Source organism: Octopus bimaculoides, chromosome 1 (assembly GCF_001194135.2).
Source record: "Octopus bimaculoides isolate UCB-OBI-ISO-001 chromosome 1, ASM119413v2, whole genome shotgun sequence".
NCBI lineage: Eukaryota > Metazoa > Mollusca > Cephalopoda > Octopoda > Octopodidae > Octopus > Octopus bimaculoides.
Genome location: NC_068981.1, coordinates 71612235 through 71624940, shown reverse-complemented (window position 1 = coordinate 71624940; position 12706 = coordinate 71612235). Strand labels below are relative to the sequence as shown.

The window sequence follows — 12706 nt, the reverse complement described above, 5'->3', positions numbered from 1 at the left end:
AAAATTCAAAATAAAAGACTTTTTTTTTTTTAAAAAAAAAGGTAACTAAGCAAAACCTACCTTGAGATCAAGGTGCAGAATATTTTTACGGTGTAGGAATAAGACACCTTCAAGAATTTCACCTAATAATCGCACCACATCACTTTCTTTGAAAGATTCTTCTATAACACATTCATGGAATAATTCTCCACCCGAACAACTGTAAATGACAGGAGAAAAAACAATTGGAAAAATGCCTGGAAATAAATAAAAACTGCATAGTTTTCTGAACATTTCTTTACTTCTTTATCTGTCTACTTCTATACAAGAAGTATTCAAAGAAAGTGAGAAATGAAATAAATAAATATTTATCAAATATTTTAAGTTTAGTTTAAACATCTCTTTAAAGAAGCTGTTACAGTTTTAGTTTATATTCCATAAATGAATACCAATTCTTTTGTCTCTTCTTGTGAAACAAATAAAGAAACGCAATCAGTTGTAAAAACTTCATCCTATTTCAATTACTAATACATACATAATATTATTGATACTATTTTGATTCAAGTCAAGTGTAGCGAAAGAGATAAACAAATACAACGATGAAGATTATCATCATCATTGTTTAATGTCTACTTTTCCATACATGCCTGTTTCCTTTCCTTAACTAGTCATGCCAACCCATAAGGGTCGGTTTCCCAGCTTTCATGACATATATATTTTCCACCTGGATGGGATGCCGGGCCATTGCAGGATTACCAATTTGTGCCAGCTGGGTGGACTGGAGCAATGTGTTTTGCTCAAGAACACAATGTGTCGCCCAATCCAGGAATTAAAACCACAATCTTGTGATCATGACTCCAACACTTTAACCACTAATCCATGTGCCTCCATCCCATACCTGCATGGGTTTAGATGGACTTTGTTGAAGCATGTTTCCTACAGCTGGATGCCCTTCTTATCAACAACCCTCACTTGTTCTCATGTAGAGTAATATTCCCCATAACAACATGTTTTCACAGAAATGAAAGGCATTGCTTGCATGATTGTGACATTTTATAACTATCACATGAAATCATGGCAAGGAAACTGTAACACACATGCACACATATATACATATACATGACAGGCATCTTTCAGTTTCCAACAACCAAATTCACTCACAAGGCTTTAGTCGGTCTGGAGCTATAGCAGAAGATACTTGTCTAAGGTGCCATGCTGTGGGATTGAACCTAAGGCCATGTGGTTAGGAAGCAAAACTTCTTATCACAGAGTCACACCTGTGTCTATAAAATGAACTCTTATATTCTGCTGTAAAAACTAACGTTTAAAACCTTGAAGTTTTTGTGTAAAACTTAGAGCTGTCTTATACAGTAAATAAAAAATCTGAACTTCTGATTTGATAGCACTAGATTATATCCAACATCAAACATTTTCTACATGACATGAGATAACCCATTTTCTGGACAAATATCTTCAGGTATGTGCATGTGCATGTTGTGCACATTACTTCATATGTTGTTGTGTATTCAGTAAAAACAAAAGAATAAGAAAGAACCCATTCCATAAAATGGTAAACTAAGAATACCTGCTTATATTTATACTGTCTGAAGCTGACATAGTGGAGGCGCAATGTCCCAGTGGTTAGGGCAGCGGACTCGTGGTCATAGGATCGCGGTTTCGATTCCCAGACCAGGCGTTGTGAGTGTTTATTGAGCGAAAACACCTAAAGCTCCACGTGGCTCCGGCAGGAGATGGTGGCAAACCCTGCTGTACTCTTCCACCACAACTTTCTCTCACTCTTACTTCCTGTTTCTGTTGTGCCTGTAATTCAAAGGGTCAGCCTTGTCACACTGTGTCACGCTGAATATCCCTGAGAACTACGTTCAGGGTACACATGTCTGTGGAGTGCTCAGTCACTTGCACGTTAATTTCACGAGCAGGCTGTTCTTTTGACCGGATCAACTGTAAACCTTGACGTCGTAAGCGACGGAGTGCCAACGACGACGAAGCTGACATAATTGTTACTGCATTGGACAAAATGTTTCGTGGCATTTCTTCAGATTTTATGTTCAAATGCTGCAGGTGTGGACTTTGCTTTTCATTTTTTTGGGGTCGATAAAATAAATACCACTTGAGTACAGGAGTTGAAATCAACTTACCCCCTCCCCAGGAATTCCTGGCCTTGTGCCAAAATCTTAAACTAATATATTTATTCAGTGTATTCTAAGTAGAGAAGATTAAATAATTCTTCAGTATATTTATATGAAACGCTTCTAACTTGTAATTAGAGATCCTAAGAAATTCTTAACACCCCACTGGACTTGTCACTAGGTAATTTTTTTTTAAATCAAATCTTTCTTAAATATGGTATTTATACTTACTATTCAGTGATGAGTATCATCTCTGTTGGACTTTCAAACACTTCTATGAGGTCCACAACTCGATGATGGGGTCGAGACAACTCTAACATTACAATCTCCCGTAATATCTGATCCCGGCAGTTTTTCCCTCGACGCCTCTTGCGAATAAACTTGGCAGCAACTTCTTCATTTGTCTGTAGGTTGACACACCTTTTCACAACTGCAAATTTGCCTCTGAAAAACAAATTTGAAGATTTTTAAACATGTTGTGACGATGATTGTTTATTTCTGATATCACTACAAAAATAACAATGAGTTTTAAAAACCAACAACAGAAAGCACTTGTAACTCCCTTTTCTCTTTACTCCTGTTCTTGTTTCATCTCTAATCTTTTTCTTTTTTTCAACTATTTCCTTTCCATGTATACATAACTAATTCTCAACTATTTCCTGTTATTCTTCACTGTGTCTATGCTTTCTCTTTCTTATTCATGTGTTAAAAAAAAACCCTTTGCATTCCCTAAAAAATACATTGCCTAAAACACTAGAAATGCTTCTATCAATTACATACAAATTTAAAGAAACTTTACACCTTACCAATAAATAGAATTTGTACTAATGCAAATCACCACTAATCTCTCTGAATTTTTTACCTATTTATTCTACAGCTTGATCTAATCATTGGCTCATATTGAATTTCGATTTTGCATTGCTACATGTTATCAGTAATCAAGAAAGAGGAATCTGGGCACACAGGCTTAATGTGAAAGGGTTGTACTTGAAGAATGAACTGATAGCCTGTTACTCGGTAATTGGGTATTGTATATACATATGTGAATGTATGCATATTAGTCTATACAAGTAGTTATAAAAATATGAACTAACAAGTTCTTACGTAGATGCTTTTTTTTTGTTTTTTTTTAAACTGAAGCAGTTTGTATTGTCATAGGCTTAAACAAAAAACAAAAAAAAGATGTCTAGGTAATGTCATTTTAATCTTAGGAAAAATGTTAGTGAAAGTAGGTCCTAAATCACAACCAGAGGACACTCTTAGAGCTGAAACTTTACAACTACTAGATACTTGTGGGTATATGACTAATGTCAACTACAATTTAGTATGGTAAATTATATCCAGCTTATAAAGTTACATTGAACAGAACTTGAATCATAAACATGATAGCTTGCAAATTAATAGTAAATTAGATGCTAACATACTTTGGTAAGCCAAAACATTTTAATTAAATACAGTTTAATATGGAATGCAGCAAGGAGTGAGTCTGATCTTTAGGAGTACACAGACAACTCCAGACATGTTTTGGTTTTATTAGAAAACCTCATCAACAAAGATTATTATAATGGTAACTGTATTCCTTGCTATTTTTGTATGCAAATTAAGTGTAGTTCAACTAAAGTTGCATTTTATTTTGAGCTAAATTATTCTGCATTGAACAATATTTTTATTCTGCAATTTTCCTTCCCAAGTTTAACTTGCTGCGCAATTATAATCATTAGAAGTGGGTAAAATACGTTTCTATGATACTTCAGCTGCAATTCAATCTATACAGATCAGATGAAGCTCGAGTACAAGAAGCATTCGCAAGAAATGGAATGCTGTATGTGGAAGGGTAGTGAGTAAAAAGAGAACTCATAGTGACTAAAGTGGTACATTGGCAGAGTTGTAAGAGTGCTAGATACAGTGCCTTCTGACTCTCCTCACTATAAGTTCAAATCCCACCGAGGCCAACTTTGCCTTTCATTCTTATAGGTTGATAAAAAAGTACCAATTCAGAATTATTGATTAACAAAACTATCAGCAGGTTATGCAAGATGCTTTGAGGTTTTCCTTCTGGCTCTTTACATCTTGATAGCAGTGCCTGCAATAGCATTGATGCTAAACCGTACTGTCAGTGGCCTTTCCCTGGAATAAACATCAGTGGCATAGAGATGGAAGACTTGCATGCATGGGTAACTGCCGATCTTCCTCAAAAATCTAGTCTAGGCCTGCATATATTTGTGCATATGAATGATCAACCTTCACTGGCAGATACTCCTATACATAGTAACTGGAGAGAAAAATAATTTGATAAATGTATGTAAATTTAGAAAACTGATTACTAGTGGGAAAATGAAATGTTTCAAGCAATAAGATGAAAAGTTCATGATGTAAGGGTTCATTATGTAAATCTAATCAAGTCAAACAAGAATGGAAGTTAAACAGGAGACAATAAGGGGTCCATATTTACAACACATTCAAGGGTAAATGCAGTTTGCTTTGTTGCAAAAATATATGAAGCAATTTTGTTTTTGTACATTTTAGAATAAATATAACTTGCTGAATGAAATAGCTGAAAGTTTTAGAGACACAGTTATATGGGTTACACCCAAACTAGAGAATACAATTCTGGATTCATACACTTAAGAAGATAAAAGATACATGAGACATGATATTTAGCAAATATAGGAGTTAGCAAAAGCATTCAGGTAAGTGCATTGAGTCTAAATTAAAAGATGCATTTCATAGTCCTCAGACAGAAAAATGAAAGGAGACAGTTATGATAAGCCCTTATTGTTCACGCAAATCCAAGGCTTACTTTAGAAACAATTACCATTAACATAAAAGATTTAATAAATGTATATAAATTTAGAAGACTGATTAGAGACATTCCAATTGTAGAGCTATATAACTATTTCATATAAAATTAATAAAAAAAAAAACAAACATACAATAGGAATGCTAAAAGATAATTTATAAAAATATCATGTAAGTGTTGAATGACTATTTGGAACATTGCCGTATGTAAATAATATAAATATTAAAATATTTTTATATTAACATTCTACAATTAAAAATATAGAGAGAATATAGATGGTCAAACATCAAAGTACTGGACAACCAGCTATGGAGTGAATGAGTTGTATCCTGCAACCAGTACTGTATTAAAAAAAAGCACTTAGCTTTCAAAAGCTGAGTTGATGTAGTTGTAAGTAGGTACTGCAAGTGGCGAAGCTTGCTACAGTAAATAAAGTAACAGTACTGTGCAACTGATAAGTACTTTAGTAGATTACTGTGCCAAGATCAAAACTTGTCTTTAAAAAAAACCCCAGAAAAGACCAGTAATCTATCAAAAGAAAGAGGTCTCAACCACAGTTTTTCAACAGTTACCCTTGGCATAAAATTTGAAAACTTTACGTCAGTCTCTTCATCAAGTGTTAGATCAAGGTGTCCCCCCCCCCTACAAACATGCTCTTAAATTTTGTAATATAAACTTCTTAAAGCATGTTTCTCCCTATGTGTTGTATGAATAATATGACCCAATACCAGTTGTTTACTTGTCTATACTTTTATTCTAGTATACAAGTACCAGCTTGATCAATATATTACCTATAACCAGTCACCATTTAGGCAGCTATAACATCCCAGCATTTTAAGCTGCATTTAAAGTTAAGAGAAAGTTGACCTGAGCACTAAATTGTATGTAGCTATTATCTTAGGTCATCAGACTTCATATTGCCAACAATTTATATCCAGACATCTGTATTTTTCTACCATAATATAATCTTAAGTCACAAGTTCATAGTTCAAGTCAAAACATATTTAAGTGACTGTGGTCAATAAGTTGTAATTGCTGAACAACAAAACAGCAAGAACAAGATCAATTATTGCTATTTATTTGTCATCATGATTAAGAGAGAGAGAAAAAAAAAACCCATTTCAAATTAGTGAAGTAATTTTACTTATGTCAGAATGAAAATAGATTTAAAAACTGCTTAAAATTCATTAACATTTCTTCCCTCTCCATATTTACTTTCTAGATTCCAATTTAAAGCTCTCAGATGAAGGTCTTACTGCCATATATTAACAATAGTAAAAGTACTTGTGACCAAGGATAACTTCTTTACAATGGTTAAGATATTCTCTAAAAGTGCTTTCATATGTTTACATCCTAGTTAAAAGTTATCAAATAAAATTTAGAAAAACACAAATAGACTAACCTAGTGAAAAAAAAAAATACACAAAAAACTTTCAGAGAAAAATAACTACATATGTTTTTTATATGAAGCACCAGAATGCTTTTCAATGTAAAAGTGTTCATATATTATTTTATCAAAAACCATAGGGATTGAACAGTTTGCTTAAACCACCTTGCTGTGCCCTATAATATAATTGTATAATATTAATTATTAGGGCACCTAAAATATTATAGTGAAATTTCTTAACATGAAAGACAGTATATTATATGTGAAATTTACTCTGTAATAACTGGTATTCTTTTCTTCTTTTGTTTCAGCCGTTTGACTGTGGCCATGCTGGAGCACTGCTTTCAAGGGTTTTTTAGTTACAGAAATTGACCCCAGGACTTATTCTTTGTAAGCCTAGTACTTATTCTATTGGTCTTTTGCTGAACTAAGTTACGGAGATGTAAACACACCAACATTGGTTGTCAAGCAATGGTGGGGAGGACAAACACAGACACACATATATAGTTAGTTAAGGTAAAAACTTTGTAATTACTACTAGCAAATGAAACATGAAATGGTGAATAATACCAAAAAATTTCCAATTCCCTGTTTTGTTATTTTCACACATCATCATCATCATCATTTAATGTCCCCTTTTTCATGCTGGCATAAGTTGGATGGCCTGACAAGAACAGAGGAACTAAAAGCTCTGTATAGTTTTATGTCCTGCTTTGGTAAGGTTTCTACAGCTGGATACTCTTACTAATACCAACTACTTAACAGTATAGTGGGTGCATTTTATGTGGCACCAGCATTGGTGAGGTCACCAAGGACCTGCAAGAGAAGACCCCCTCAACTGAGTCGAGTATAAAGTGGAGAAATAAGAAACTATGATAGAGAGAGAGAAGCTGGTATCTTGCTGAAGAGGTGAATACATAGCTTGCCCATCTGGAAAGTGGGAGAGAGAAAGAGATAAAGAAAGAGATGTGTGGTCCAAGTACAACATGAATATGAGACAGAATAGGATAGAAGAACATGTGTGCATGCATGTATTTATGTATGTATATGTGTGTGTGTGTGTGTGTGTGTGTGTGATTGTGCAGGAATAGTTGTGTTGGCAAGAAATTTACTCCCTAACCACATGGCTTCAGGTTCAGTCCCACTGTATGGCACCTTGGGCAAATGTTTTTAACTTTGTGGATTGATAGAAACTGAAAGAAGCTCATCATGCATGTGAGTGTGTGTGCATACGCACATGCACGTGTCTGATGGTTTACAAGTATTGTTAGATAGTTCTAAGTGAGCTTCACCAACATACAGGTGTGTCCATTTCCAATTTTCCATGAAAACAACCAGTTGCAGGGAATTATTACCTTACTTTGAAACAGGTGCAAGTTGGTAATAAGAAGGGCATTCAGCTGCAAAAAATCTACCTCAATGAATTACCTCTGACCCATGTAAACATGGAAAGTGAATAATAATGCTCATGAATGTGGCAACTACTAAGGAGATGTGAAAAAGATACACATGGAGACACCATCAGTTCATCATGTCATTTTACATCCATTTCCTTTGCAGGCATGGGTTGGACATGTACTTCAATTCTTATTATCTAAGAATAACTCCAAATTAAAAGAACTTGCATGGTTTGGAAATTCCCATTTTAGCACAGTTTCTAGGATTGGATTCTCTTCTTATTACCAACTACTAAACAGAGTGTACTGGCTACATTTTATCATGGTACCATTATGTTATGTCCTCACACAACTAAAGAATCCTCTCAATTCTATGTTATCTCTATTTGATTGCTAGCTATATTACAGACTGTATTAGGAACATTTTATTGTAACATTAACACTAGAGAGATAATAGACCCTTTGTTGACTCTGTTCTTTTCAAGGCAAATGTAACTGAGTATAGGGAATGTAAAGAAGGAAATAATGACCAACAGTGTGAAATTCACAAATTGTACATGAAATTATTATCCTTTGAAGTAAAAACCCATGAACAGTTGCTTTTGTTAATATTTCCAGTTCTGACAATAAGCCAATGTTAACTTAAAAGAGGAAGTTTCAGCCTTCTTTTTCCAGAGACTTGAAATTCAAAAGTAAATCTAATAACAAAAAAAATTAGATTATATGATGAGTGACATTTGAAGTATATTAATTTACATTCCATATTATAATTCAAGGCTTTGCAATGTTACAAAAATGATGGAAGCATAGATAGTGTGCATGTGTGTGTGCGTACGTACGTGTGTATGTGTGTGTCTGTGTGTGTGTGTGTGTGTCTGCGTATGAGTGTGTGTGTCTGCGTATATGAGTGTGTTTGTCTGCGTATATGAGTGTGTGTGTCTGCATATATGAGTGTGTGTCTGCGTATATGAGTGTGTGCGTCTGCATATATGAATGTGTGCGTCTGCATATATGAGTGTGTGTGTCTGCATATATGAGTGTGTGTATATTAATGAGAAAAAACAAGAGAAAGAGAAAAAATGTGTGTGTGCTTGTATGTTTGTGTGTGCATGTGTGTGTGTGTGTGTGACCATTGCAGCAAAAGGTCACAGAGAACAAGGTATCAGGAAAATGTGGTGGATAAAGCTGATTATTGAGCTTTACTTGGGCTGGGCTAAATATATTAATATAAACAGTATTGACTGGCTTATCTTTGTGTGAATAAACCATTATTTAGATTCTACTCAGCTCCCAACTGTTTAACTATAGAGATGGTAATAAAACAAAGCTAAGATGAACAATGGAGCATTAATTGAGAAAAAGAGAGATAGAGTGGGGAGAGAAAATAAAGAGTAGCTAACCTGGTCTACCAGTCTGTAACTAAAATGACACAATAAGGTTTGAAAAAGGTATCGAAGTGCATAAAAGTGTAACCAGATGAAACTCATCTGCAAGGAAAGGTAATGTTAATGGCTATTAAGGGAGCAAGTTATTAATGCAACATCACACTTTATAAAATTGGTTGAAAGAGAGCATGTGATTACCTACACTAACCAAATGTATGCTTGTGCAGGGCATGCCTGTGAGGTTAAGAAGTTTGCTTCACAACCATGTGATTTCAGGTTCAGTCCCACTGTGCAGCACCCCAAACAAGTGTCTTTTTACTACAGCACTGGGTTGACCACAGCCTTGTGATTAGATTTGCTAACAGAAACTGAAAGAAGCTGGTCATATAGTTGTGTGTGTGTGTGTGTGTGTGTGTGTGTGCATGCTAATAGTAACTAGATGCCACAGTCATATAATTCAGTCCTGTGGTAACAGATGTTAGGTCACTGATAGTAAAGGGATGTTCACAAAATATAAATAGTAAAGGTTTCTTTCCATTTTACATTGTTTTTCTAAGTGACCCTTAACTTTTGGCTGTTGCAGTTTGAAAGATTATTTGTTTATTTCCTCATAACTTAAGAAATATTTATTCCATTCACTTGAAATTTTCACGAATGATAGATACTAGATATATCTAAATATGTGTAAAATATCTAGTCTCAACGTTTTGTTAATCTTCTATAATAAAATTTCAATACACTTGTTCTTACTGACCCTTATATTATGGCCACTACTACACACACATACACACACACACATATATATATATATACATATATATATATAAGCACACACATGCACATAGGGGTGGGGAGAGAAGGGGGAAGAGAGATCTTTTACTTTCTAAATAAAATAAAAATCTAGTGGCTTAAATAATGCCAGATTTCCACTAATATCATTAGGAGCTTCTTGATGCAAATTAAGAAGCCTTTCCAAAGAATCCGTAGATATCAGACTTTTTAACCCTCATAATGTCAAAATTAGTTGCTCTATTAGTGAATGCAATGTAATCTCTAATAGAAATAAAATGGTAATAACTGAAAGGTTTTTTAACCCCCATAATGTCAAAACTGGTTACTCTTGTTTGGTAGTCAATGCAATGTAATCTCAAATACAAGAAAAATGGTCACAGCTGGAAGGCTTTTTAACCATTGTTGCTTCATTAGTTGTAACTTGGGACTAAACAATAACAATAATACCATTTAAGAGACTACAAAATTAAAAAAATATCTAAATACAGAGTTATCAACAAAACCCAAATAAGAAACTCTACTTCCAAATACAGAAGCCCTTTAATACAATTAACACAAATAGCAAAAATAACCTGTGCACACTTATGTCCTGAAAGCTTAAGAAATGGTGTCACACTAATGGAAGTTGCTCCAGGAGAGATCTTAGAGTACTTTCTTTCACTACCAGAGAGAGTTATGTACGTTATATTAAACAGAGATGTCAATATAAGCAAATCAGCATTTTAAATGAGAGCAGAATATTTCCTTCTATTAAAATCCCCACCACCAATGACTGTACTTGTAAACAAGGCAAAATTAGCAAAATACTCATCCCTTTCACATATATGAACCAAATAAGGGAGACCTCAATGTGGTAGCACAACATGTCACAAATAGTAGCCAAATCACCCTTAAATCACACCAGACTGTTTTATATGAACCAATGACAGAGCCTACACATGTCAAACCAAATAGACACAGCAGATAATATCCCTCAGTCCACATCCCATTGGCTTGTGTATGCATGAGAGAGAGAGAGATTGAGAGAGAGAGCCAATGCAATACAGTATCTCATATAAGAAAAAAGGACTAGTCACAACATTTAACAATAGGTTTGCTTGAAACTAGTAAAACAGAAAGATATCAACATTGCAACTGACAAAAACGGGCAACCAATTCTCACTCAAATCACACCACGCTCAGCCAACAAGGGTACTTCCATGGGATACCTGAAAGAAAGATAAGTAGCAGCCAATTTTCCTTCAAATAACACCCTATTGACTACTTTATGTTTATATGTATGAATGAACCAACAAGTGTGACCTCTACATGAGAGCTAGACAAGTCAACCTGCTGAGGCTGTTTTTAGTTCTTTCCTTCCAGAAGCATTATCTCATAATATACATGTATGAACTGATGTGTATGCTTGTATATATTTCTAAGTGCTTAAATATTTTCGCTATGGATTCTCTAGCATGTTATCTAATGTCCTAAGTAAGTTTTCTATATTAACTCACTGACCAGTCACGGAGGCTTTTTGTCTCTACAATAAGTCGTTGCTAGTTTTTCTCTCTTTTTCTGAAATATGTAATATTACAACTTCACTCATTAATCCTTTTTCTTGGAGACTTTACTGTTGTCATTATCTTTTGACTACCTTTGCCCTTCATACCTGTAGAGTATATATATATATATATATATACACACACACACACAGGGTGCAGTGAATAAACTGTTGTCTAAATTATGCAAAAATAAAAATAACACTGACATCTCATTTTAACACATATATTTACCAAAATTACATAAAAATATCTTGAAGTACTACAGAATAAATCTATTCAATAAAATCGCCATTGACTTCAACCAAGGCCTCCAGACGACATCAGAATCTCCTGCAACTCTTCTGGATGGTCTCCTTGTTTAACCCTTTCGTTGCCAACCCGGCTCTGAGTACAAATGTCTTGTTTCCATAAGTTTTGAATTAAAATCTTCCACCAAACCTTAGTCACAATTTATGTTCCTTACACTAGCTGAATGATAACTAAGTTATTTTACTAAATTCTTTATTATATTTAAAGTAATGGAAAGAAACATAGAGCATCTCAAAATAAATACAGTATTGAAAGGGTTAAGTTGGTGAATGCTGCCATAATCCTTGTCTTCAGTTCATCTTTGGTGTTACAAAGAGTTTTTTTGGTCTCTTGCTCAACTGAACCCCACACATAATAATCAAGGGGGTTGCAGTCTGGGGAGTTAGGTGGCCAGATGTTAGGGGTGATGTGGTCGCAGAAATTGTCTGACAGCCATGATTGAATTCTCCTGCATGTGTGGCATGGTGCAGAATCCTGTTGTCAGACACAGGGTCTTCCAGCAGTCACCCTCTTGACCCAGGGCGGCACTAACTCATCCAGACACTTGACGTAGCTTCAGACACTTCTGTCTGAAGCTGTGTGGAAAGATGAAGAAGGCATAACGTCGCCATCATAAGTGATCACTTGAAACGCCATGATGTTGACTGGATGTTTGATTTTTATCACTCTCGGAACATGCCCTCAGATTGACACCCAAACACTCTAAAATGTTCAAATTGGAGCTTCTGACATGAATGCCAAGCAGTACAGCATATTGTTTCCAAATTTCTGACAGAGCGAATTGTGACATGGTGCAGTTTTGCTCACAAATGGTGCCCAACTATACTGTGTAGCTGACAAAAAACAATGTGCATGTGTGAAATTAAAAATATAAAATGGTAACAATTTACCCATCATACCCTGAATACACACACGAATATATATATATATATAGAGAGAGAGAGAGAGAGAGAGAGAGAGAGA

The 12706-nt window shown here is 34.8% G+C and overlaps 1 protein-coding gene across 1 annotated transcript in view; it reads right to left on the bottom strand.

Annotated features, from left to right (window-relative positions):
* Positions 1 to 12706, bottom strand: part of LOC106870561 (serine/threonine-protein kinase 17B) — a 115230-nt gene that overhangs the window by 3298 nt on the left and 99226 nt on the right. The window contains exons 3-4 of the mRNA XM_014916687.2: positions 2361 to 2573; positions 61 to 199 (exon numbers count right to left, since the gene is read on the bottom strand). Coding sequence (XP_014772173.1) covers positions 61 to 199; positions 2361 to 2573 — 352 coding nt within the window. The remainder of the gene's footprint in view (positions 1 to 60; positions 200 to 2360; positions 2574 to 12706) is intronic.